Source organism: Lipotes vexillifer, unplaced genomic scaffold, assembly GCF_000442215.2.
Source record: "Lipotes vexillifer unplaced genomic scaffold, Lipotes_vexillifer_v1.1 scaffold40, whole genome shotgun sequence".
NCBI lineage: Eukaryota > Metazoa > Chordata > Mammalia > Artiodactyla > Lipotidae > Lipotes > Lipotes vexillifer.
In genome coordinates this window covers 3,161,781-3,186,086 of record NW_006771578.1, presented here as the reverse complement: position 1 = coordinate 3,186,086, position 24,306 = coordinate 3,161,781, and the positions used below count along the sequence as shown (strand labels likewise).

The 24,306-nt window shown below is 44.0% G+C and overlaps 1 protein-coding gene across 5 annotated transcripts in view; it reads right to left on the bottom strand.

Annotated features, from left to right (window-relative positions):
• Positions 1 to 2,864: 2,864 nt before the first annotated feature.
• Positions 2,865 to 24,306, bottom strand: part of TFDP2 (transcription factor Dp-2) — a 129,464-nt gene continuing 108,022 nt past the window's right edge. For 2 of the 5 annotated variants that reach the window (XM_007446955.1, XM_007446958.1), the window contains 6 exons: positions 19,986 to 20,129; positions 17,144 to 17,212; positions 12,334 to 12,485; positions 7,917 to 8,083; positions 3,582 to 3,687; positions 2,865 to 3,362 (listed from right to left, as the gene is read on the bottom strand). In XM_007446955.1, the coding sequence (XP_007447017.1) occupies positions 3,179 to 3,362; positions 3,582 to 3,687; positions 7,917 to 8,083; positions 12,334 to 12,485; positions 17,144 to 17,212; positions 19,986 to 20,129 (822 nt within the window). In that variant the 3' untranslated portion in view covers positions 2,865 to 3,178. Of the gene's footprint in view, positions 3,363 to 3,581; positions 3,688 to 7,916; positions 8,084 to 12,333; positions 12,486 to 17,143; positions 17,213 to 19,985; positions 20,133 to 24,306 lie in introns of all 5 variants that reach the window. The other 3 variants (XM_007446954.1, XM_007446956.1, XM_007446957.1) reach the window with 2 other exon arrangements.

The following is a 24,306-nucleotide window of genomic DNA, read 5'->3' as shown; positions in this document are numbered from 1 at the left end:
GACCGTCCCAGGGCCCAGGTAACACCCAAGCTTTGCTGTCTCTACAACCTGAGCAGCCCAGAAAGGGCTGTGTTTTAGCAAACAGCCGAGTTTCTGATGTCTGCATGGCTAAAGTGAGCCACTCCTTTGTGGAATTCTCTCTGCTTGAATTACCTGCAGGGGTTCATGCGTACCTGGGGGCTGACCCCGGCATCATTTTTCAGGTAGGGCAGAGTATGGTGACAACTGTAAATTCTGTTAACGAAGAGAGTTATCCTCTTTATCCTGGTAAAATGGCAGCCAACTGCAGACAGTTTTCTCCCCACCATTTCTAGAAGACGGGGGTCGTTTGTAACGTTTTGCAGGGGGGCAGGCAGCGCTGAGAGGTGAGGAATCACCATCTCAGCACCTCCTTTCCTGGCCCCTCCCCGAGGTCCTCCGTGATCATAAGGCACAGTTTATGCCAACACTTACTGAAGCTGCTCCCATCACCTTGTCATCACAGGAGAAAATGAAGCGGGTCAGACCAGATGCGCAGCGGGGAAGGGCAGGAAGTGTGGGTGGCTGCCTGGGCGCCGTGGGCACTGCCTGGACCCTCCCACATCAGGGCCAAAGACAGCAGGCCTGGTGCCACCTGCGCGGGTGCTAAACGGATCACGACTTCACTGACTGGGCGACACCGTGCACCGGAAAGGTTACCGCATACACTGGCGCTTGAGGGAAAAGGGGACTCGAACTTCCCCCAAGCAGAGTGTAACCAGCACCCTCTGGGAGGGGCGTCCGCGTGTGTGTGTACATGTGCACGTGCAAATAACCCCAAGTGCTACTCCTATAGAGAAGCCTGGATGTTGTAACCACAATTTCCTTTTTTTTTTTTTTTTTTTTCTGTTTGATTTCTATATGAAATTGTGACTGAGTAATGAACTTTAGAACCACATAAATCTGTTTAGGGGAGAAGCAGAAGAATGACAGAATTTCTCTTTCTAAACATCCGAGTCTAGCTTTCTGCTCAGGTAAAGCCTTACACCAGTGACGCGTCCTGTGACCACAGTGTGACTCTGTTGGGCGTCCTCAGCAGTAACCCAAGTGTGTCACTGAGGAACGGAGGTCACTTCCTGCCAAACAAACACCACACACTGCTCGCTGGCTGCGGTGGCCACTGATGGGGCACCAGTAGTGAATGGTAAGAGTCTTTGGTTGCTTTTTCTTTTAAACCCATATTTTATCAGCAGCAGAGAGAGAAGAGAGAAGGGAAGGGATCGGTGCCCCACGAACTCTGGCAAGGATCCTGCTACCTGGTAGAGGAGTGCTCACGATCGGTGTACCTGTCATGAACGCTGATGTGCGGCCCTGGGACCTGTGGCATGGTATTCTGAAGTCTGAAAAGCCCGCTGTGGCCCTGGGCCTCTCCAGGTCCCCGCTGGGCCCCTTTCAAGTACAGGGGCAAGAAAAGTTGGGCTTGGGAGAGGGAGAGGCAGCCTAAAGGAGACCCGGTTTTGCAGAACGTGCCCTGGAGGCCCTCGGGCCCTCCCTCCCGCGCCCACCCCGGCCTCAGGGTGGCCCGGAACTCAGGCTGCTGCGGGGCCCTCCGGCACCTGCCTCCACCTCTCTGAGTCTGCGCTATGGCTTATTCCTGATGGAATGCGTTTTGTCTCAAAGGAACTTACTTAAGAGTTGTACATCCTTGTGTACTGGTTGTTTGGGTCAGCCAGGCCCTTCCCCGCTGGCTCACTGTGGGCACCGGCTCCCACGCTCCCCCGAGGGGCCTAGGAAAGAGCCGGTTTGGGCTGAGCTCGGCGCTGAGCCCACAGACGCTGGATGCATAATCTCGGGGCAAATCCAAATGATTCAAGTCAGAGATTTAATCTTACATTATCGTTTGCTCCTTTCCAAGGCCTTAACTAATGTGCGCTTAGGTCGGGGTTTGGCTGTGGTGGCAGTGTCTCCACACTCGTATTCAGAGGGGCGGGAATTGAACCCAGCAGTGCGCGGTTCCTAGCGGCATCTTTGGCTCTGACCTGACAGTCTGTGTCCTGATCTATGCACACCCAGTCACCTGGAGTGCTCAATGTTTTTTGGTGTTTTTGTGAAACACTGAATATCGGGTGAGTTTGAAATGCGTTTGACCCAGGAATCAACCCAATACGGTCATTTTGATGAATGAGAATGTACCAAAGGTGACATGGACAGGAAAACATTGCTGTTCGTATTCTGGAAATACTTTTCAGACAAAAGTAATGACGGTTCATTTTCACAAACTGCACACAGGGTGAAATCATACAATTATGGCAGGGAACTTGTAAGCAAGCAACTCGGTCATAGGGACTTGTTCCTTTGTTTTGTTCTAGGTGAAAAAGCGGTATGAAATGCATAGCTCTGATGAAAACGATAGAGACAATTTTCTTCTCTTGTAAAACTCCAGATTTAGGTTGCTGGCGAAAGGCAGTGCTGGCAAAGTATTTAATGCACGTGGAAATGCTATTCTATTATTTTGGCTTCCAGAAGTAGCCCTAGAAAATTCTATGCACCAATGCATTGGCTAATAGTGATCATTTCAGTTTGACTATAAATTATTCTAAATGTCACTTAAGTACTCAAGAATTAGCGTTCGCTCCTTTCTAGAAGCCGTCTAAGGCAGCTGATGCGTAAAGCACCTCGACTAGACTTTCAACTAGTTCAGCGGTTCAATCTGTGCTCCTTGGGCCACGAGGGTCTCCATCCCTCGCTGTACAGCTCCTCCCACCGGGAACCTCTCGCGTTCAGCTCCGCCTCGTGAAAGGCAGCCCAGAGCAGGGAGCGGGGCGTGGGGCACACGGCCGTCGGGGACTGTTCATGGAGCCACCTCGGCAATAAGGAGGGCTGCGTGGGTTTGGGGGCCACGGCGCCCCGCCTCACGGAAGATAAATGCGCTGCGTTCGTGCTGCCAAGTCAGGGACTATCCCCTCTGCCACCTCCGAGTACGTGCTTTGTTTGCCATGTGATCTACCGCTCTGTCGTTCAGGGTTTTCATTCACACTACGGTTAACTTTCACCTCAATCCTCTCAGCCTTCAGGTAATTTGCTTATTGTGTTTCCCTAGTTTTCACTGAACACACAGTGCAAACAAAGGCAAAGACCGAAGCAATCGTTTCAAACACAAGAGCTCACACTAAAAACACACATGAGCATCAAAGAGCAGAACGTGGGTCTGCGCCTGTCTTTATTCTGGGGAGGAGGAGTCCTCCTCATCCTCGTCCTCGTCCTCGTCGTTGAGGGAACAGGGGGTCTCGCCTCGGGACTCAGAGCAGTGGGAGGCCGCACTGCCGGACCGGTGAGTGTCTGCGGCCAGGAGCCGCCCCGTTGCTAAGGCCACTTCAGCATCCAAGCACAACCCTTGGTTTGCACTAGCAAACAATTGAAAACACACAGGCTCATTAACGTGGTGGCTGTCTTAAGCTTTGGAGAACACAGGGAAAGGAACCCGGGGAAGCGGGGAGCCGCTGGCCAGCCCTGCCGGAGCTGCTTGGGACCCGGCTGGCCGGCCGGCGCAGCACGCTGGCTCTCCCCTCCAGGGAGGGTCAGGGCTTCGCGGCTCGCCCTTCTCACCCTGAAAAAATACGTACCTTGATTGGGACAAGGTGGCACCAGCGGTCAGGTCTAAGTTTGAAACTGACTGGGTAGAGTTCAAAAGCAGTCCCTGATTTAACCACGACGGTCCTGTGGAGATATCTACAGGGAAAAACAAAAACAGATGGCAGCTCTGTAAGTTCCGTGGCTGCTTTTATTATGGCGTGAAGAAAACACAGACAAGTAAGGCCATCGGCCTGTTCTAAATTACAGCCGGACGAGTCTCCTGCCCTCGGAAGAACCCAGGTTTCTTCAGCTTGGAAAAAAGAAATTTCTAGAACATAAGAGTGGGGGGTGGGGGAGAGGAAAATACAGGAAGGCAGACTACAGCAGGAAAGAATTCAAATTAAACCAATCACAGACTCTTTTCATTCTTTTTTCTTACAGAAGACCTCGAGAGCGCAGCTCACGCAGTACAGTGAGGGCTGTACTTCTCCTGGACACCCGCCGGACTCAGCACAAAAGCCTCTGGCCGGGCTGTTAACAAGCCGAGCACGAGTGGGTGCAGACAAAGTCAAGTCGCAATGTCTTAGGCCAGAAGGACAGACACCTTTTTGCCCAAGGCCCCCAGCACGCCGTCCTCTCGTGCCCCCCGGGAACTCAGTGCTATTAGGCACCAGAGGCCTAGTCTTCTTCCTGGTACCCTCTGCTTTACAACTTGAACTAGACCTTATTTTAACTTTTTTTTTTTTTTTTTTGCGGTACGCGGGCCTCTCTCTCACTGCCGTGGCCTCTCCCGTCGCGGAGCACAGGCTCCGGACGCGCAGGCTCACCGGCCGTGGCTCACGGGCCCAGCCGCTCCGCGGCACGTGGGATCTTCCCGGACCGGGGCACGAACCCGTGTCCCCTGCATCGGCAGGCGGACTCTCAACCACTGCGCCACCAGGGAAGCCCTAGACCTTATTTTAAAAGGCCACGCACAGTCGCGTTTTTCACGAGGGCGAGACAGGCGTTGCTGTTTTAGTCTGTATGGAATATTTTGGCTACATCCTTGCAATCTCATTTTCTATGCATTTACCATAGTTCTCCTATCACGACCTTGACCAATTCTTATTGTACTTCGACTTGTTTAACCCTTGTCTCCTTATCTAGAATGTTAGCTCAGAGAAGGCAGTGAGAGGAACATCTGAGATCTAAGTGTTACCGCACGAAGGAGTATCGTCTCTTTCAACGGTGAGTTTACAACACAGGTGGGAGGTACAGCAGAAATGCATTCCTAAAAAAGAAACTTATTTGACTTACGTTGTGAGATAAGACCAAGTGTATGCTGAGAAAGTGTAATTTGCCAAATGAGCTTTTATTATACTTAATCAAAACAGTTTTATAATCACTGTGCAAAAAGGAAAAGAAACTGTGTACTGGGATTGGAAACTCCACTATCCTGGCGCTACCTGACCAAGTGAGAGGCTTCCCACATAGGAAAAAAGTAAACTAAATGACTACATTCATTTTAAGATGGCCTTGTGGATCTTTTCTTCACAGGTGAACTAAGGCAGCTGTGGGGAAAAAACCAACAACAAAAACCCTTCAATTCTAAGAAGAGGAGTAGACTTTAAACGCATACAATAAGGACAAGTCCGTACATAATGAAATTAAAGCCAGAATCCTGTGCTAAGTGTTATCAATCAGTATGTATGGAAACCTTCTGCCAGAACACAGCTCTTGACACATTTTCTTTTCACAATGGCTCTGAAAAGCCAACATTTCTTTCTTTCCTAGGACCCACACAATGGTTCTCACAACCCTCCTCAAGAGCCACCCTGTCCCTCCACATACTGAAGGCACACACGCTTCTGCTTCTGAACTAACCTGAAAGTCTGTATCCCAGTCTGCAAACAAGGTCACAGAGATCAAAGCCACAGAGCCCGCCTAATCGCCCTGAGTCTTTTCACTGAGAATAAGCTAAAATAAAGTCCTGGTGATTTATGGAGTAAGAGCTTTATGCAGACCCTGCTGGACGTCTAGGATGCCTGAGCTGCTAATAAAACAGGAGGTCCTTCTCTGGAGGGAGCACGGAGCGGGTCGGGGTGAGGATGGGGGACTGGGTCGCTGAGGGGCAAGAAGAGGGGGTCACATTTGCAGGAGGCGGGTGGTGCGAACTTAAGAACTAAATCCAACAGAAACCAAATCTCAATCAACAGGCTCTTGTGTTGTGACTAAAGGGCCAAAACCATAAAATAAAATAAAAACTACCTCTTTGCTTATATTTGACTTAATATACTTTAGAATTTCTCATCATGTTTTAAAGGCATTTTAATATTAGTTCTAGGTAGTAATGCTTATAAATGAAGGAAACTGGCAAAAGCAAAGGCAAAAGAATGCTTTTGTCTATACATCCAAATTATATGTGCAGAATATACCACAGTCTTAGGAACTAGGACAATCATAAAGATTTCTGAATTAGTGAAAATCTGAAATTTAGAACATGCAAAACATAGTGTTTCCATTTTCAAGTACACTCACTATACTCTTAAAATAAAGCACCCCAATTTAAAAATGGGCAAAGGATCTGAATAGACATTTCTACAAGGAAGATATACAAATCGCCAGTAAACACATGAGAAGATGCTCACCATCATCAGTCATAAGGAAAATGCAAATTGAAACCACCGTGAAACACCACTTTACATCCACCAGGATGGTTGCGATAAAAAAGATGAACAAGCATGGAGAAGGTTATGGAGAAATCAGAACCCTGGTACATTGCTGGTAGGATTGTAAACCAGTACAACTGCTTTGGAAAATAGTTTGGCAGTTCCTCAGAATGTTAAATACAGTTTATCATATGACCCAGCAGTTCCACCGCTTGGCATACACCCAACAGAACCAAAAGCTTACGTTCATAAAAAAACATGTACAAGAATGATTTTATAGCAACATCATTCATAATAGCTAAAAACTGAAAACAATCCCAATGTCCTCCAACTAACAAATGGATTTAAAAAATGTGGTATATCCACAAAACGGCAATAAAAAGGGATGAAGCAGGATGGATGAATCTTGAAAACATTACACTAAGTGAAAGAAGTCAGTCACCAAGGCTACATATGATATGATTCCACTTATATGAGAGGTCCAGAATGGACAAATCCACAGTGACAGGAAGTAGATTAGTGGTTGCCAGGAGCCAGGAGGAAAGGAGGAATAAAGGGTGACTGCTAGTGTATGTGGGGTTTCTTTTTGGGGTGATAAGACATTTTAGAATGAGATAATGGTTGGTGATGACTGCATAATAACCCTGTGAATACACTTAAAACCACTGAATTGTACACTTTAAAATGGTGTATTTTGGGCTTCCCTGGTGGCGCAGTGGTTAAGAATCCGCCTGCCAATGCAGGGGACACGGGTTCAAGCCCTGGTCTGGGAAGATCCCGCATGCCGCGGAGCAACTAAGCCTGCACACCACAACTATTGAGCCTGTGAGCCACGACTACCGAGCCCGTGTGCCTGGAGCCCGTGCTCTGCAACAAGAGAAGCCACCGCAATGAGAAGTCCACACACAGCAACGAAGAGTAGCCCTGCTCGCCCCAACTACAGAAAGCCCGCGCGCAGCACCAAAGACCCAATGCAGCCAAAAATAAATAAATTTTTTAAAAAAATGGTGTATTAATGGTACATGAATTAAATCTCAATTTTAAAAAATTACAATACCATTTCACATCCACCTGCCTGGGAAGATAAAACTCTTTCACTCTGCAGGTGAGAGTGTAACTTGGCAAAATCAAATTGGAAAGCTGTGGCATCATCTAGTAAAGATGAAGATGCACCCGACTCTGCAAACCCAGCAATCTCACTCTATACACTTGCACACAGTCACCAGGATACAGTTACGGGGATGTTCGAAGCAGCACTGTTTAAATATCAAGAGACTGGAGACAAAACTAAAGGTTTATGATCAGTAAAATGAACACATAAATTGTGCTTTACCCACATACTAGAATTCTATGCATACAAGAATTCTATGTAAAAATGCATCAATTACAGCTATATGAAAAAATCATGTGGGCAAATCTAAAGAACATGATGTTGAGCGAAAAGAGTCAAATCACAAAAGAATATATCACTGTGATCCTATTTATGTAAAGGTGAGAATTAGGCAAAACTAATAAATTGTTTCCAGCTTACTATATTTGTTTGTGTTTGTGTCTCTAAAGAAAAGCAAGTAGTGATAAACAAGAAATTCAAGGAGGTTACATTTTAGGGTAGGGAAGGGCACAGAACTGAGGACGGGCATACAGTGTGGGCTTTAATATTCTATGAGAAAGGTTTTTAGCAAGTTAGGGTCTGACATTTAATCAAGGACAACACTGAAAAAGCATGAGTTAACATACCTGTGATATAACCTTCTAAAGCCTTTGGCACCAGTGATTTAGCAAGTTTCAGATCCTCCAAGGAGCATTTGCCTGACTCCAGGCCAAAGGACATTCCCATCCGCTTCAGCACTTCTATGTCATCATGAATCTCAAAGGTATTGTCAAAATTAAAAAGATATTCAAACCTGCATCAGGAAACAAAGTTAGTGTGGGGTTTTCTGCGGTATTGGGGAGGTCTGAATAGTTTTGTACTCTGCATATTCAATAAAAGAATGAGGACCTAAGCTCAGCTACAGTACTAGAAATTGTTACCGTTTAGGGCAATGAGTCATTCTGCTGGGTTCAGAAGAATGACATCTCAAACCACTTGCCAATTAAAACACCTTTCCTGTGACAGACAACAGGAGTCCACAAATTTCAGCCCTCATTAAGCCGTGGCAAACTGGAGACAGAAATTTTGGTCTAAATCTAATGCTTTTCAAAGATGTCTATAACTTTGTCACAAAAGATAAAATATTAAGGAAGCCTTCCCATGTAGGCATTTTTCCAAAGTAGATATACAGGTGGCCAAAAGACACATGAAAAGATGCTCAACATCGCTAATCATCAGGGAAATGCAAATCAAAACCACAATAAGATATCACCTCACACCTGTCAGAATGGCCATCATCCAAAAGACAACAAATAACAAATGCTGGAGAGGGTGTGGAGAAAAGGGATCCCTTGTGCACTGCTGCTGGGAGTGTAAACTGGTGCAGCCACTATGGAAAATAGTTATGGAGGTTTCCTCAAAAAATTAAAAATAGAACTACCATACTATCTAGCAATTCCACTTCTAGGTATTTACCTGAAGAAAACAAAAACACTAATTCAGAAACATAAAGTGCACACCCAATGTTCACTGAAGCATTATTTACAATAGCCATGATATGGAAGCAACTGAAGCGTCCATCAATAGATGAACGAATAAAGATGTGGTATGTACACACACACACACGCACACACACAAACACAGAGGAATATTCCTAGTCAGCCATTAAAAAAAAAAAAAAAGAAACCTTGCTGTTTGCGACAACATGGAGAGATCTAGAGGGTATTACGCTAAATGAAATTAAGCCAGGCAGAGAAAGACAAATATCATATGATCTCACTTATATGTGGAATCTAAAAAATGAAACAAATAAAAATAGATTCATAGAGAACAAATGGGTGGTCGGTTGCCAGATGGGAGGGGCTGAAGGTGGTGGGTGAAATAAGTGAAGGGGATTAAAAGGTACAAACCTCCAATTATAAAATAAGCCACGGGGATATAATATATAGCATAAGGAATATGGTCAATAATATTGTAATAAGTTTGTACGGACTAGACTTATCACGGTGATCATTTTGTAATGGATGCAAGTGTCAAATCCCTATGTTGTACACCTGAAACTAACATAACATTGTATGTCAACTATACTTCAATAAAAACAAATAAAGCAAGCAGTCATTAACCAAAAAATAACGCAAAGAAAGCCTTTCCAATTTAATATCTAACTTTCCTACTATGAGTTGGCCTAACTAGGGTTGAGGAAAAAGCATGTTGGATGCTTACTTCATTTTCATGAGTCAAGTGTTAGCTACACCATACCTCAGATGAGCAGAAAATGGAAGACTTTTCACAAACTAACCAACCCCCAAATCCTGTCTTGAGGGCCTAAGGAGTAAAAACGCCACAAGAAAAAAGTGTCGTATATAACACATAGCACGTTTCCGAACGTTTCTGTAAAGTACCAAATCAGGATGCCCAGCTGCCTGGCACAGGCTTTCAATAAAGAGGTGACTGTAAGAAGAAACAGTCCATCTGACTCCCAGGCTATGCCCTGGGGCACCATCACCCAGAGCCTCAGCCCCTCAGGGACAGAGTGCAGGCGAAGTTCTGGGACAGCGGTGGGCTTACGTTGTCATGAAATTCTATTAAAATCACGCAAGGGTAAAACTTTTTATGCTAGATCTTAAGGGCAAAATTTATAATTTAAAGCAAAATGCCACATTTAAGTAATTTGAAGTATATGAATTTAAATAAGTACATTAACAGAAATTCAGAAAAAAAAGAAACCACACAAAATCTGGAGTGGATGCCTGCCCCAGGGGTGACTTCAGGCATACGTTAAAAGCTGAAGGTTTCGTAAATGTAATCATCATTGTGGGAAAGCCTCCTGGCTAAGGGGAAAGGACTGTATCACCAAAGTAACTGAAAGACCAGGCTTTTGCACCCCGCCTTGAATAACAAGCTCCTACAAGCAGCTCAGAGCCTCCTTTCCTCCACTCAGGGGAGGGAGAGGAAAGGGCACGATCAGTAACCACCCAAGAAGGACAAGAATCCCTAATTCCCTTAGGTCTCTGGTCCCCACACTTTCCTGCTGCTCTTTTAGACCTCAAAGATTAACCAAAGAAGAGAATTTTAATGATTTCCCACAAAACAAGAGACTAACTAGAGAGAATAACTAGAATTCTAACAGTTTTTCCCGAAAATATGTTAACCATTCTCTAGAATTCTCAGATTTATGAGAATATGTGACAAGTCCTTGTAGACACATGATTCTGTAAAGAATTTTAAGTGTGTGAATAATAATACATCTACCATTTGGGCTGGTCTTTTATGAATTTAACGTCTGTAAACCAGCAAGTTAAATACTATAATTCTTGTTTTTACAGAGGAAGAAATGAGATCTCCGAGAAGTTAAGAAACTATACAACTAGAGGAAAGACTGAAAAAGGCATCTTCTGATATCACAGCCTGCACGGTCCCTACTATTTCTACTTGGGTCTATAGGCTTAATTACCAAATACTCTAGAAATCCCTGTCGTTTCTCTTACTCTTCTTTTTTTGGGTTCCTTCGTATTTAAGTGACCCATAATCTCTGTATGCAGTCAAGACAGGGAAGCAACACTGCCAGAGAAAAGAGTGGGAAAAACCAGGAATGGTAAAGCCCCACGGTGATGCAGTAGCTCTAAGAGGCTAGAAGTTCCAGTCCCCAGGACAGTCCTAGGCTATGCCTCTGGCACTGATGTGGTTACTGAGCCCTCTTTTGCTCTCAAGCGTGTCCCAAATTTGGACGATAAGTTATATGCTGACTCCTTGGAAAAGTAGCTAATATTTACAAAGCACTTTCCATGACTCAGACCTCTTAGAGGCATAATCTTATTTAATCCTCACAACAAGGCTAAGGAAGTGACAGAGGCCCTGGCATCATCCCCATCTGTTCTTTGGACACAGAGCTTTGAAGCAGTTAAATGGGGGAGCCACAACCCACACTTGTGTCTGCCTCACTCTGCACCCTATGCCCTTAACGACCTCGATACTGGTCACAGCCTGAAGACCACTACTGTTTTCATGAAGGGTAAAATAAGTTACAAATAAATTCTGTATTTTGAAAACTGCTATTTCTCACTTACTATGATAAATATTGCCATCAATCTTAGTTAAGGTGAAAAACATGCTGGTGGGAATGTAAACTGGTGCAGCCACTGGAAAACAGTATGGAGGTTTCTCAAAAAATTAAGAATAGAACTATCGTATGATCCAGCAATCCCACTTCTGGGTATATGTCTAAAGGAAATGAAATAACTATCCTGAAAAGATATCTGTACTCCCATGTTCACTGATTGCAGCATGATTTATAATAGCTGAGGCATGGAAACAACCTGTGTCCATCATCGGATGGGTGGATAAAGAAAATGTGGTGTACTTAGAAAATGGAATATTCAGCCATAAAAAAAGAGGAAATTCTGCCATTTGCAATAACATGGATGATGGACCTTATATGTGGATCTTAAAAACCAAACTTATAGATGCAGAGAACAGACTGGTGGTTGCCAGAGGCTGGGGGTGAGTAAAATGAATGAAGGTCATAAAAAGGACAAACTTCAAGTTATAAGATAATAGGAAAGCAAGCAAGCAGAGAATGCATCTAGCACTTTCATGTCTATTCATTCATTATAAACAGAAGCACACTCAAATATGATATAGCAAAACAAACAACTGCCTTAGTGCCGCATGTTGATCTCAACTATTTCCACCATAAATGATGACAGTAATCACTAGTGAACCTACCTTGTCCCAGACCCCAGTGAAGCTCTACTTTACCGCAGTGACTTGCCCAGACTTATGCCACATACGTGTACATATGTGCACATCCTGACTTGGGCACCAGTATGCCTGTAGCACTGGCAGCACAGTGCCAGGCTCAAGAGAGGGGCCTGCGGAGGGTGAATGTGGAAGCAAGCGCTAGTAGACGACAGCACTCCACGTCTGAAAAGCTGTTTCATGAGCCCCAAGGAAGTTAGCCTTGGTGCGCTCAGATAATGGGTACAACCTTCTTTATTTTGCAAATGATAGGAATCAGGTTAACAGAAGGTCAGCCCTGCCCTCTGCCGCTGGTTCTCCACTTACTTGTCACTTGAGATGCTGCAGTCTATGACTGTTTTTCTGCTTGTATTGATGATTATAAATGGCAGCTGAATGGTGGAGTTCAGAGCTGGAGGGCCCTGGCTCTGCTGTTCGTTTTGTCGATTTCTCTGTACCAGGTTTTTGAAAGCGATTTGCTGTAATGATCAACAAAATTACCCATATAGTTATTTGACGTGGATAAGTGAGTTGGAACTAAATGAATTAAATACATTTAAAATATAGTTTAAAATTAGAGCATTTAAAGAGGCTCTTCACCTACGAGTTTATTAAAATTAAACATTTAAGAAAAAAGATTAGAATGATCCAACTCAATAAATATATTTCGAGGGAAAAAATATACATTTAAATGGTGTCTAACATATCCTAATACAAAAAATGGGACCCATGGTTTCCATCAAGCACAGAAACAGGATCTGACAAATCTGGGAGAGCCAGTGGCACCTACAACTCTTCTTAGAGTGATACAGCAACAGATACAGTGTTTATCTAACACAGACTCCTGAGAGTTTAGGGTTAAAAATATGCCCCTTAGATTGTCTAGCCCAGAAATATGCAAACTTTATAAAGCCACAGAATGCTTTCTTCAACTGAAATCTTCTGGGACATCCACTGTTTATAAAACAGATGAAAGCATCCTTGCTCTGGCTGGCTGCACTGGGGCTGAGTCCTGAGTCCTGCCAGCTCTGCCCTCATTCACCGCTTAGTTCCTTCACAGAACTTCTAAGCATCTTCAGGGCACAGTTTGGAATCTGGTCCAAGCCCCTCCCCACCTGATATCTTCCAGATGAGGGAACTGAGGCTTAGCATTGATTATAAGGTATATAAGGCCTGAATCTTTACAATGAATTTTGCTGCTACTTTTAAGTTATTAAAAAAAGTTATTAATCAAAAGTTATTAATCAAAAGTCAAAGAAAGAGACCCTGCCACCCCCTTTTATTTTATTTATTTAAAAATTTTATTTTATTCATTTATTTTTGGCTGTGTTGGGTCTTCGTTGCAGTGCGTGGGCTTCTCATTGTGGTGGCTTCTCTTGTTGCAGAGCACGGGCTTTAGGCGCACGGGCTTCAGTAGTTGCGGCACGTGGGCTCAGTAGTTGTGGCTCGCGGGCTCTAGAGCACAGGCTCGGTAGTTGTGGCGCACAGGCTTAGCTGCTCTGCGGTGTGTGGGATCTTCCCGGACCAGGGATCGGACCCGTGTCCCCTGCATTGGCAGGTGGATTCTCAACCTCTGTGCCACCAGGGAAGCCCCCCATCCCCCTTTAAATAAGGCAAACGTATCTCAGAATTCCACAGCTAGAAAGGCCTTACGCAGCCGAAGTCTTTCATCTGCCCGTGGAACAGATACTGGCTTAAAAAGCTCCTGAAGTCACAGCCTTTCGACCCTTCCATCAGCGTCTTCCCTCTTCTCACCCAGTAGTGATGCATTTAAATTATTTTCTATGTTTTAGCAACCTTATCCTACGAGTGTTTATTTTAGGTCCTGGGCCTTAACTGAAGCTTGATTAAGATTACTGTCATCTTAAAATGGCTGGGTGCTATCTCCCTAGAAAGTAAACATTTACTCTTTTAAAATGCACGGAACAGAAGGGAAACCAATTTATTCTAGCCCTGACAGTGTGTCCAGAACCATCACTGTCAACACCATTCATTACCAAACATTACTTAAGTCATACTTATTAATTTGTTCTCTGCTGCTGCTAACGAACTAAGGCTATTTTATATTTAATGCTTAGTTCACTTAATAGAGGAAAAATATGCTGAAACTGTAAAACTGGGAAAAAGAATTATATGTTTGAATACTTCTGCCTAGCTTCCTTACTCTTCTAGAAAAAGCATCTTGGAGACACCCCCATACTCTTCCTAGCTTTGTGGTCCTAGTGCCATGGGAGGGCCTCGGTAGAGGGTGGAATATAAACAGCGGTAAGTAAAAGCTCTTATATATGTATGATTCACTGTTAAATACTGTGTACATTTAATAGCATCAAAGATTTTTCTTGGGCTTCCCTGGTGGCGCAGTGGTTGAGAGTCCGCCTGCCGGTGCAGGGGACACGGGTTCGTGCCCCGGTCCGGGAAGATCCCACATGCCACGGAGCGGCTGTGCCCGTGAGCCATGGCCGCTGAGCCTGCGCGTCCGGAGCCTGTGCTCCGCAACGGGAGAGGCCACAACAGTGAGAGGCCCGCGTACCGCAAAAAAAAAAAAAAAAAAAAAAAGATTTTTCTTGTGCAAAGCACTGTGAACACAGATATAAAGTTATTTGGATAGTAAAAAAGAAAAATCATTTCCCGTTTGTTTTGGACTGATTTCCTTATTTGTTGCCCTTTGACTTCCTTCAGCCTTTTGCTCTTTTCCAGGTTCATTAACATCTATTTCAGAGGCTACGCAGCTTCAGGTGTATTCAGACATTCATTGTGCCCTGCATTAGTAACTCTGGAGAAGATATACTGGCTGGAAGGGACAATGATACAGACAAAAGTAGGGCATCTAGATTATCTGTAGGCAGAATCTACTCACACCATTCCTCTCCCACATCACCAAGGACGAAAGAGAAGTGGTGCCATGTAAGTAAAAGTGACCTGGGTCATGTGATGTCAGTAGCTGTGACCTTAACTTGTTAAAAAAAAATTAAGCTAGCTTAGCCGCAGAGAGACAAATTTTTCCTGTTTAGGGACAACTTGCTTAATTTTACGAGGAAGAAATAAGCTATATGTCTACCAGAAGATTAGACGTTATACTTGGGGTTTCATTTTAATGTTCAGAGAGACTTTGCTTTTATAAATGTTGACAGCTAGGTTGTGCCTGGGTTGAAATCTTCCATAAACATTTACTTTGAGAGACAGTAGAGGAAAAGAAACTCAGGACTTAAAAAAAAAAAAAAGCAATGTTCATTGTATAAAGATAAGCAGGGGAAAACATATTCCAGTTCATCCTCTGTGCTGGCCATCTAGGGATGGGAAAGCACCACATACATGAGGACGATTTTGCCCAGTGCAAGTCTTTCTGATAAACAGATAATTACAGGCATACTGATAAACAGGTTTTTATAACATATGCCAAAAATCAAGCTCCAAAATGTTCCATGAGGGTTTGTTTTTTTTTTTGCGGTACATGTGTCTCTCACTGTTGTTTGTGGCCTCTCCCGCCGCGGAGCACAGGCTCCGGACACGCAGGCTCAGCGGCCATGGCTCACAGGCCCAGCCACTCCGCGGCACGTGGGATCTTCACGGACCGGGGCACGAACCCATGTCCCCTGCATAGGCAGACGGACTCCCAACCACTGCGCCACCAGGGAAGCCCTCCATGAGGGTTTTGAGGAAATGTGAGAAAGGCCTAGCACAGGGTTTCAGGCTCTGTGAGCTGGGAGGGAAATACTGCAGATGCTGCAGGGACAAGGATGACAGAGAGGCAGCCGGCGAAGGTGGCGGCGAGGTAGGCCAGGTCTCTCAGCAGGCAGAACTGTACGGGGAGCAGCACAGGAAAAAACTGTCAGCTTTCAAGTTTTGTTCTTCTTTTAAGCTGCAGAATGCTCTCTTCCAACAAAGCCTACTTTGGAAATCCAGTATGAAAAATACGTAAGACGCCTGCTCCAGAGGTAGTTCCCATAGGGGCCAGTGTGAGCTGCAGACGCAGGGCAGCAAGAAGGCGGTGCCTAATGAGGAGGGAACATCTTGGCGGGGCTGCCTGTGTCGCGGGAGCCTCTGTCCCGTCTCCCCTGCCCCGCTTCCTCCCCTCCTTCCTTTCCAGACCACACACAGCTGTGGAAGGGCTAGCGGTTTTCTCCTTCCCCTCTGATGTGTACATAAAATGTGAAAAACAAACAAACAAAGAAAAAGAAATACACGTCTAGAAAGTGAAAAACAAAAATCTGGAACATGTAGGAATACTTAACCTATTCTGTCCATGAGACAAAGTGAGTATTTTAGGGGGGAAAAAATGTTACCATTATTTGGTAATTTATTGCTTCTTTTATTTCTGAAAAGTAGATTACACCAAAAGTGAAATAGGACCTATGGTTGTTCAAATCCACATGGATTTCATGATTGGTTGAAAGCTTTTCATATAAAGATAATTTGCTGATTAAAAACAAAAGTTATAAAGACTCGCTGGCTCATTTTATAAAATTTTTCTGATTGGACTGAAAATGACTCGCTGTACTGCTCAAAGTCAATTTTTACACCAACTGCCAATTACCAAAAATAGAAAAAAAAAAAAAGGTCCATCTACCCTGTGATTTTACCTCACATGATTTTATACAAGGCCTCTACAATATAGTTTTTTAATTACACAGATTCTAGACAGTTATCAAAAAAAAAAGCATAAATACAGGGATCCTCATTACACTGTAAAATTTAATTTTCCTAAACAGAAATGCATTTTAAGTTTTGGTATTTCCACAAAGCTTATTATGTTATAATGTCACTTACAGATAATAAGTATTACAGGTGGATTAGATTATTTTACTCAAAGCGCCTAAAATTTAACTAGCCTCACTCCTTGATGTTCCAAATTAGGGCTAAAATAATTTCTGTTCAGAGTAAGGGTAAGAGTCAAAAGTAAACTGTTGCATAATATGTTCCACGTTAGAGCTGCTGTGAGGCCCCCTGATGTCGGTGAGAGATGGGGCGGGCAGGTCGTGAGCACGGTGATGAGCTCCGGCGTGGCAGAGGGCTGCCCTAGCAAGGCCCCACCAGATACTCAAAGGCACCCAAAGCAGAAAACACTGACTCAAAGCAAGTAAGGGGAGGGGCAGAATACAGGAAGGGAAGGTAATGAAACACACTCCCGCTTCTTTACCTGCAGGAGAAGTTCCTGAAGCTGGGCCCGCTTCTGCTTTATCCGTTCTATCCGCCTCTGCTTCTCGATCTTTAAAACACAGGTTACAAAATAGCATGAACATATGCAGAGTAGAAAGTACTGCTCGCTTTTCAGGTCCCAGTTCTGAGATATTGAGAATTTTCCTTAGAGACACTCAACCCATTTTAACTACGAACATCAATAAAGGCAAGTCACACCTTCTGGGTTTGGGTGAGCACGCAGGCAAGACAGCAGAACTGTGGCAACTGCCATCATGACAACCATCCCCTGAGTGAACACTTGCTCTGCAGTACCTGTTGCTATTTATTACAGAAGCGCTTATCAGAGTAACAGCTAACACGTGGTGAATACCTACTCTACTTGCCAGCACTCAGCTGAGCCCTGGACACATGTTCTCTTAATTCGTCTTCACAAAACCCTAGAGGTAAGTACTGCTGTTACCCCTTCTGCAGTAAGGAAATGGAGGCACAGAGAGGGTTAAGTAACTGCCCAAGGTCACACAGCTGGTGAGTGGCAACAGCCAGGATTTGAACCTAAGCCACCTGGTTTCAGAGACCCTATTATTAATTCCTTTGCTCTATGAACCGCCAAGAATGAGGTAAGATCTCATTTAAGATCTCCGTTTAACTGCCTTTTAAACAGGCACAGCTGCTAATACAGAGAGGCTACATATTCAACACGAAATCCCTACTTGTTGTAAGAAACATGCTTATGGGACAAATTTCCCAGCTTCAAATAACTATTATTTTCCTCACTCTCACAGCTACCTAGAAAACATATATTGGGGTCTGAATTTCCTGTAGACGAATTCCTCACTGTGTCTTTGGGCAAAAGCCAACGACATCTAGTAAGACATTTTTCTTATCTACTCCAGCAGCGTATTTCTTTTTCTCTTTTTGGGGGCGCTGCGCCTTGCGGCATGCAGGATCTTAGTTCCCCAACCAGAAGCGCGGAGTCTTAACCACTGGACCACCAAGGAAGTCCCACAAATATGTTTTGTTTGTTTGCTTGCTTTGGCTGCACCGCGTGGCTTGCAGGATCTCAGTTCCCCAACCAGGGATGGAAGCCGGGACCACAGCAGTGAGAGCGCCGAGTCCTGACCACTGGACCGCCAGGGAACTAAGCAGCGTCTTTCTTGTTTGCTCCCCATCTAGTCCGCAGCGAGAGTTTCTCTCATGGTGCCTCCTAACCACCACCACACTTGAGTCCTAAAACACTGAAGACCCACTGTAAAATCTGTGCTCTCCCTCGTTTGCAAAGATGCTGCAGGGGATTCCCCCGTGTCTGAGGCTGTGACAGGGCAGCCCCCATCTGCCCCTCACGCTCTGCACCCAGCCAGGCCAAGCTGTACTGACGCTGCCTCTGAAACACTTCTGCAGCCTCACTGCCACAGCCAGAACTCAGCCCCTCTCCAAGCCACCCGCCCTCACCTTCCCTCCTCACCTTCCTGTCAGTTCAACTTCCAGCCCACTAACAGAGTGACCCTTTAGAACACACGCCCTCAGCTCTCTTCCTTATCATTCTCCAGCAGCTTAGGTTGTTTATAGGATCAGGTCCCTACAGCTTTAGCACTCAGAAACCTAGGCCCTCTCTCCTCGCCTGTACCCTGGCCACACCCACTGCGGGCACACCCTCTTCAGCCGGCCTCAGCCCAGGCGGTGCCTCTGCCTGGAGAGCCCTCCCTGCCCTAAACCACTTGGCAAACTCCTACCCCTCCCTCAGGACTGAACACAGGGATTTCTTTTTCTTGGTAAAGCCCTCCCTTATCTCCCTTTCCAGAGAATCTGTGCATACTTCTTTCACAGGAGTCATCACATTTCTGGTTAACTCCTTTTACATTTCTGCTCTCCTCAATTAGTATGAAAGCTCCTTGGGGTCAGAGATTTTGTCTCGTATAAGCACGTGGTAGATGCTAATAGATTACTGCTTACTGAGTCTTTGTTTTCGGCTTAGTCTTACTGCTAATTAATATAACACTCAAATTTCAGTCTATCAGGAGGAGAAAAAAGGACATATCCACCGTAGCACAGGAAGAACATTATCCTAGAACTTCTGATGACTGCCTGGTTTCTCCCTCCATCCACAAGTGTAATAATACCAAACATTTTTGATTTGCTGGAGGGAAAAAGGGACGAAAAAACCCACAAAATCAACCATATTCACCTCTAAAGCTGTAGTCAGCCTTGGTCTACTACCTTTCATGGCCATGACAGTAAAATTATGTCAAATCAATTTAGAAATAGTATGTCAGGACACATGCTCACTTAGGAAAGATTTTGTCTAATGATTAAACTTAACAGAATAAACAATGTTTTGGCATACATTATCCACAAATTCGTGTAAGCTGAACATTCCAATAAGGATTCAAATGAAATACCATACCATTCTGTTGCCACTGATTCTAGACTCAAAGGTTAAATACAAGAAATAAACAGCCAACTTGATCCATTTTTTTGGATGGATACAGCAAACACTTCATCAAATAAGACAGCATTTCTATCACACGAGTCACCAAACATTTATTAGTAGAGTGCTCAGAATGAAATTAGAATAAAATAAAGATCTCCAAAAAACAGTAAAAATCAAGTCATTTAATTGCTCTGTCCCTCGGTTTCATCAGGACATGAGTCAGACTGCACCTCTCTAAATCTCCTTCCAGTTCTAAAATTCTACATAGAAGAATCTGCTAAAAAAAGGGCACAGTATACACGAACGAACCATTAGGAATATTTTAATACAATGTGACTATATCTCTAAATTAAAATGTCTCTGATGTAAAAGAAAGCAAACTACTATCTGTAAACAGATTTTCCTCACTTACCTCCAGGTTTTGACATTCCTGAGCAGAATTGGTAGGCAAGCCGATCCACTTGATTTCTTTTTTTTCCTTTGAAATTATGTTCATTGCCATTAACACATTTAAAGCATCATAAACTCTTCGCCTAATGTTCTTCTGGTCATAAGCCTGCTAAAAAATATTTTTATTGAGTGATAAATTTTAAAGGTTAATATACAGTCACAGGATATTAGAATATTTAATTAATATTATAATATCTTCAAAGACCTGAAAGAACTGTACACCCAGTGAAAGTATCCTTCAAAAGTAAAGATGAACCAGATACTTTCAAGCAATCTAAAACATAAAACAATCTTAAAAATAAACATTATGTTACCAACAGATCTAAATTAAACAATACTAAAGGGCCTTCTTTAGGTAAAAGAAAGATAATCTAAGATGGGAGCCTGGAGATGTAGGATAGAATGAAGACCAACTCTAAAGGTAAATCTCAATACTCACTGTATAAAACATAATATCTTGTAGAGTCTAGAATATATATAGAACTAATATACATGACAATAATAGTATATATATGAGAAAGGCATAATGAAGTTAAAGTGGCTAAGGCCTTGCAGGGCCTAGGAGGATATCAGACTTTGAAAAGTCAAGGATCCATGTTTTTTTTTTTTTTTTTTTTGCGGTACGCGGGCCTCTCACTGTTGTGGCCTCTCCCATTGTGGCGCACAGGCTCCGGACACGCAGGCTCAGCGGCCATGGCTCACGGGCCCAGCCGCTCTGTGGCATGTGGGATCTTCCTGGACCGGGGCATGAACCCGTGTCCCCTGCATCGGCAGGCAGACTCTCAACCACTGCGCCACCAGGGAAGCCCAAGGATCCATGTTTTAAGCTCTAGTAAACAGTGCTTCTCAAAATGTGGTCCATGCACTAGTGCTGATCTGCGAACTATTACTAATATACAATGAAAATAGTGAACTTGCACCAAAATATAATCACACAGATCGCTACACACACCGTTTAGTTCAGCTGACTTTTTTTGGGGGGGGGGGGGACGGTTAGCAAGACTTTCTTAATGAAGGAAACTGTGTTAACTTACATTGTGGAAAAGCCCCTTATCTCACTGTGCACAGGTGGCTCATTGGAACCAAATCCAATCAATCCATGAAAATAAAGGATGGTGGAGCACTGAATCAATTTAAATATAGAACTTAAATAAATGGGAGATTTAAGTTATAAAACTGAATGCAAATATTAGAAATCCTGACACTGTAGAAATAATGATAATAAAACCACGAATATCAGAAGGAGGCAGCAAAGGAAGTCTCCTGATTTCCTCCTCTTTGATGTTGGAAGGGGCATGAATTCAAAGCAGAGGGACTAAGTAACAATTCTGGCACGATATATTCATTTAAAGTCATAAAAACAACAACAATAATAATATTCTTTTAACAACTGCCACTAATATATTCAATCTGAATCCTGTGGTAGAGGGGAAAACTGGGAGATGGGAGTAAATAACAGGCGTATGGATTTATTTTTCCCTCCATAATCAGCAGATACTGGTCTATAGGTGATAACTTAAGAAATAAAATACTGAAGTTACTTAAAGTTGTAAAAAAAAAAAAAATTGAACTACAGACTACAAACCTTCCAAATTATCAGAAAAAAAAAAAAAAGCAGCGAATAAACAGAAAAAAAAACCCAACCCTTGCTTATATTCGGGAGTGAGGTGGGTAGTTAGTAAAAATGTATGTATGTTAGATGTTGAGAAGTGCTAGGAAGAAATGCCTCATCGTAGTGACAGCTGAGTGAAGATTCGGTGCAGAGGAGAGAGAAACCATATGTATCCCTAGCAAAGATTATTCCAGGCAAAGGAAACAGCAAGTGCAATGGCTTGATTAGGAGCACATCCACGAAATGTGTGGCTGGAGTGTAGTAACTGAGGGAGTGGATAGTAGGAGATGAGAGGTAATGCTGGGCCAGGTCACACGGGGGCTGGGAGACCATTTAGAGAACTCTGAAAGTCACTGAAAATCAGAATGTCATATACTTTTTTTTCCCAGTGCCCAGGGAAATTAAACGAAAAAGAAATCACCACATAATGGCTCACAAGAAAAATGTCAAAGCAATCCCCCCCAAAAGGAAAAAGTTCAAATCACAACTTCTGATCATAGGTGATAAAGGTAAAAATTCATGACAATGAACAAAAATTCCTACCACCTGGAACTATAAGAAACTTTTCTAATGCAATTCTTAGGTCAAAGAGGAAATTAAAACCAAAGTTATAGAATATCTAAAGAATAACATATCGGAATCAATGGGACATGGCTAAAGCCATGCACGAGAGGAAAAGTCGGGACTTCCCTGGTGGTCCAGTGGTTAAGAATCGGCCTCCCAATGTAGAGGATGCAGGGTTCGATCCCTGGTCAGGGAACAAAGATCCCACATGCCGCAGGGCAACTAAGCCCGCACACCGCAACTACTGAGCCCATGCACTCTGGAGCCTGTGTGCCACAACTAGAGAGAAGCCAGCATGCCACAATGAAGAGCCTGCAACGAAAGACCCCACATGCCACAACGAAGATCCCACGTGCCACAACTAAGACCCAATGCAGCCACATACATACATACATAAATGGAAAAGTCACAGCCATAAAGACTTTCATTACTAAACAAAGATAATAAAAGTAAATAAAGTATACATCATAGTCTGCAGGGTAGAGAAATAACAAACGTAACTTCAGGAAAGAGAACAGACTATTAAATACAGATAAAAACAGAAATCAACTGCAAAACAGGAGGTTGATACAAACAAATCTAAGATGTCTGGGTTTCTTTTATTTTGGAAATATAATTGCAAATAATTTTGAGAGCATGGATGAAATGGAGGATATTCTAAGAAAACATAAAATACCAAACTGACTCTTAATGGAGAAAGCAACTGTAAACAGACTAATTACCAAAAAAGAAATGGAAAAAGCTATCTAAACTCTACCCCCCACCAAATCACCAGGCCTAGATGGTATCTCAGGTGATTTCTATAAAATTTCAGGGAACAGAACTGGACATCCAATGCCATTAAATCTGTGATGGAGTAAAGAGAAAGAGAAAACCTCTAAATTCATTTTATAAAGCCAGCATAACGCTACTAATCAAAATTGCGAAGATGGTACTGAACCGCAGACGGGCGCCATGGAGGCCTGCGAGCAGGTCCAAAAGGGGCCCTTGAAGCTGAAAGGTGTCGCAGAGCTCAGCATGACCAAGCAGAAGAAGAAAAAGGCCAAAGACAAGGCAAAACGCCTGGAAGCGATGGGAAGGAGCATAAAGAACAAGGAGAAGAGGTGTGGCCTGGAAAAGTGGACCCCGGCCCGGGTGGCCTTGGAGGAGATGCAGCAAATGGAGAGGATGCTGAAGAAAGCATCCCAAACCCACAAACCGAGAGCAGAGGACTCAGCAGAGACCTGGACACACTCACGGAGCACTGTGACATGCTCAGAGTCAGCTGGGAAAAGTAGCTTCCCGGCCCCAGGGTATGGAGCGGCACAGAAGGGAAGCAGAAGGCAGAGTAGGGGGTATGTTTGGTGCCTTTGGTATTTTCCAGAAACATTCTTTTACACACACCCTTGTGTCTTCTGCTGAGACAGTGCTTTTCAAAGCAGTGTGGCCTCATTCCGGACTTGATTAAAGTAAGACTGTCCTTTTATTCTATTTTGATTTCTTGGTAGCACACAGGAGGCAAACCATTTTAGTTTGGAATGGGAATTTTTGAAAGTTTATCCAGAGATTAAGGTTATTTCTGGGTAAGTGCCATGGAAGAGTGTTTTCACCCCTGAGTTGCATCTACCTCTTTGACAGCCATCGAGCTGCCTTTGCCTGCATGAGGCTGACTCCAGAGGATAAGGAGCTAATTCCGGGGTCGCCTGCAGCATGTACACCCCTTTAGGGCCCTGCATGGGCTGCCCTGCCAAGCTCCCTCTCTAGCTTGGGGCTTCTGCTCTTCCACCAAGAGCCTGGGGAAGCTGTTTGAAGCTTCGTGGCCTTCAGTCGGCCTCCCCAGCCACCTGGCCAGTGAGACAACGCAGCCTGGGCAGCAGAACAACCACCTAAGGCGAGGATGGAATATACCCCTTGTCCCTTTCTGAATCTGGGCCAGCTCGTAGCCTCTTCTCCCAATACTCCATTCCCGACATGTCTAGTGAGTATTGCCAAGGCAGACGCTGCTAATCGAGTACAGCGTTCTTTGTAACAGAACTCAGACACAGTCTGCTTCCCTACTCTCCACGCTAAGATTTAAGTAGTTCCCGTATTTATTCAGACTTGGCACGTTAATGTGTCTGGCATTCCT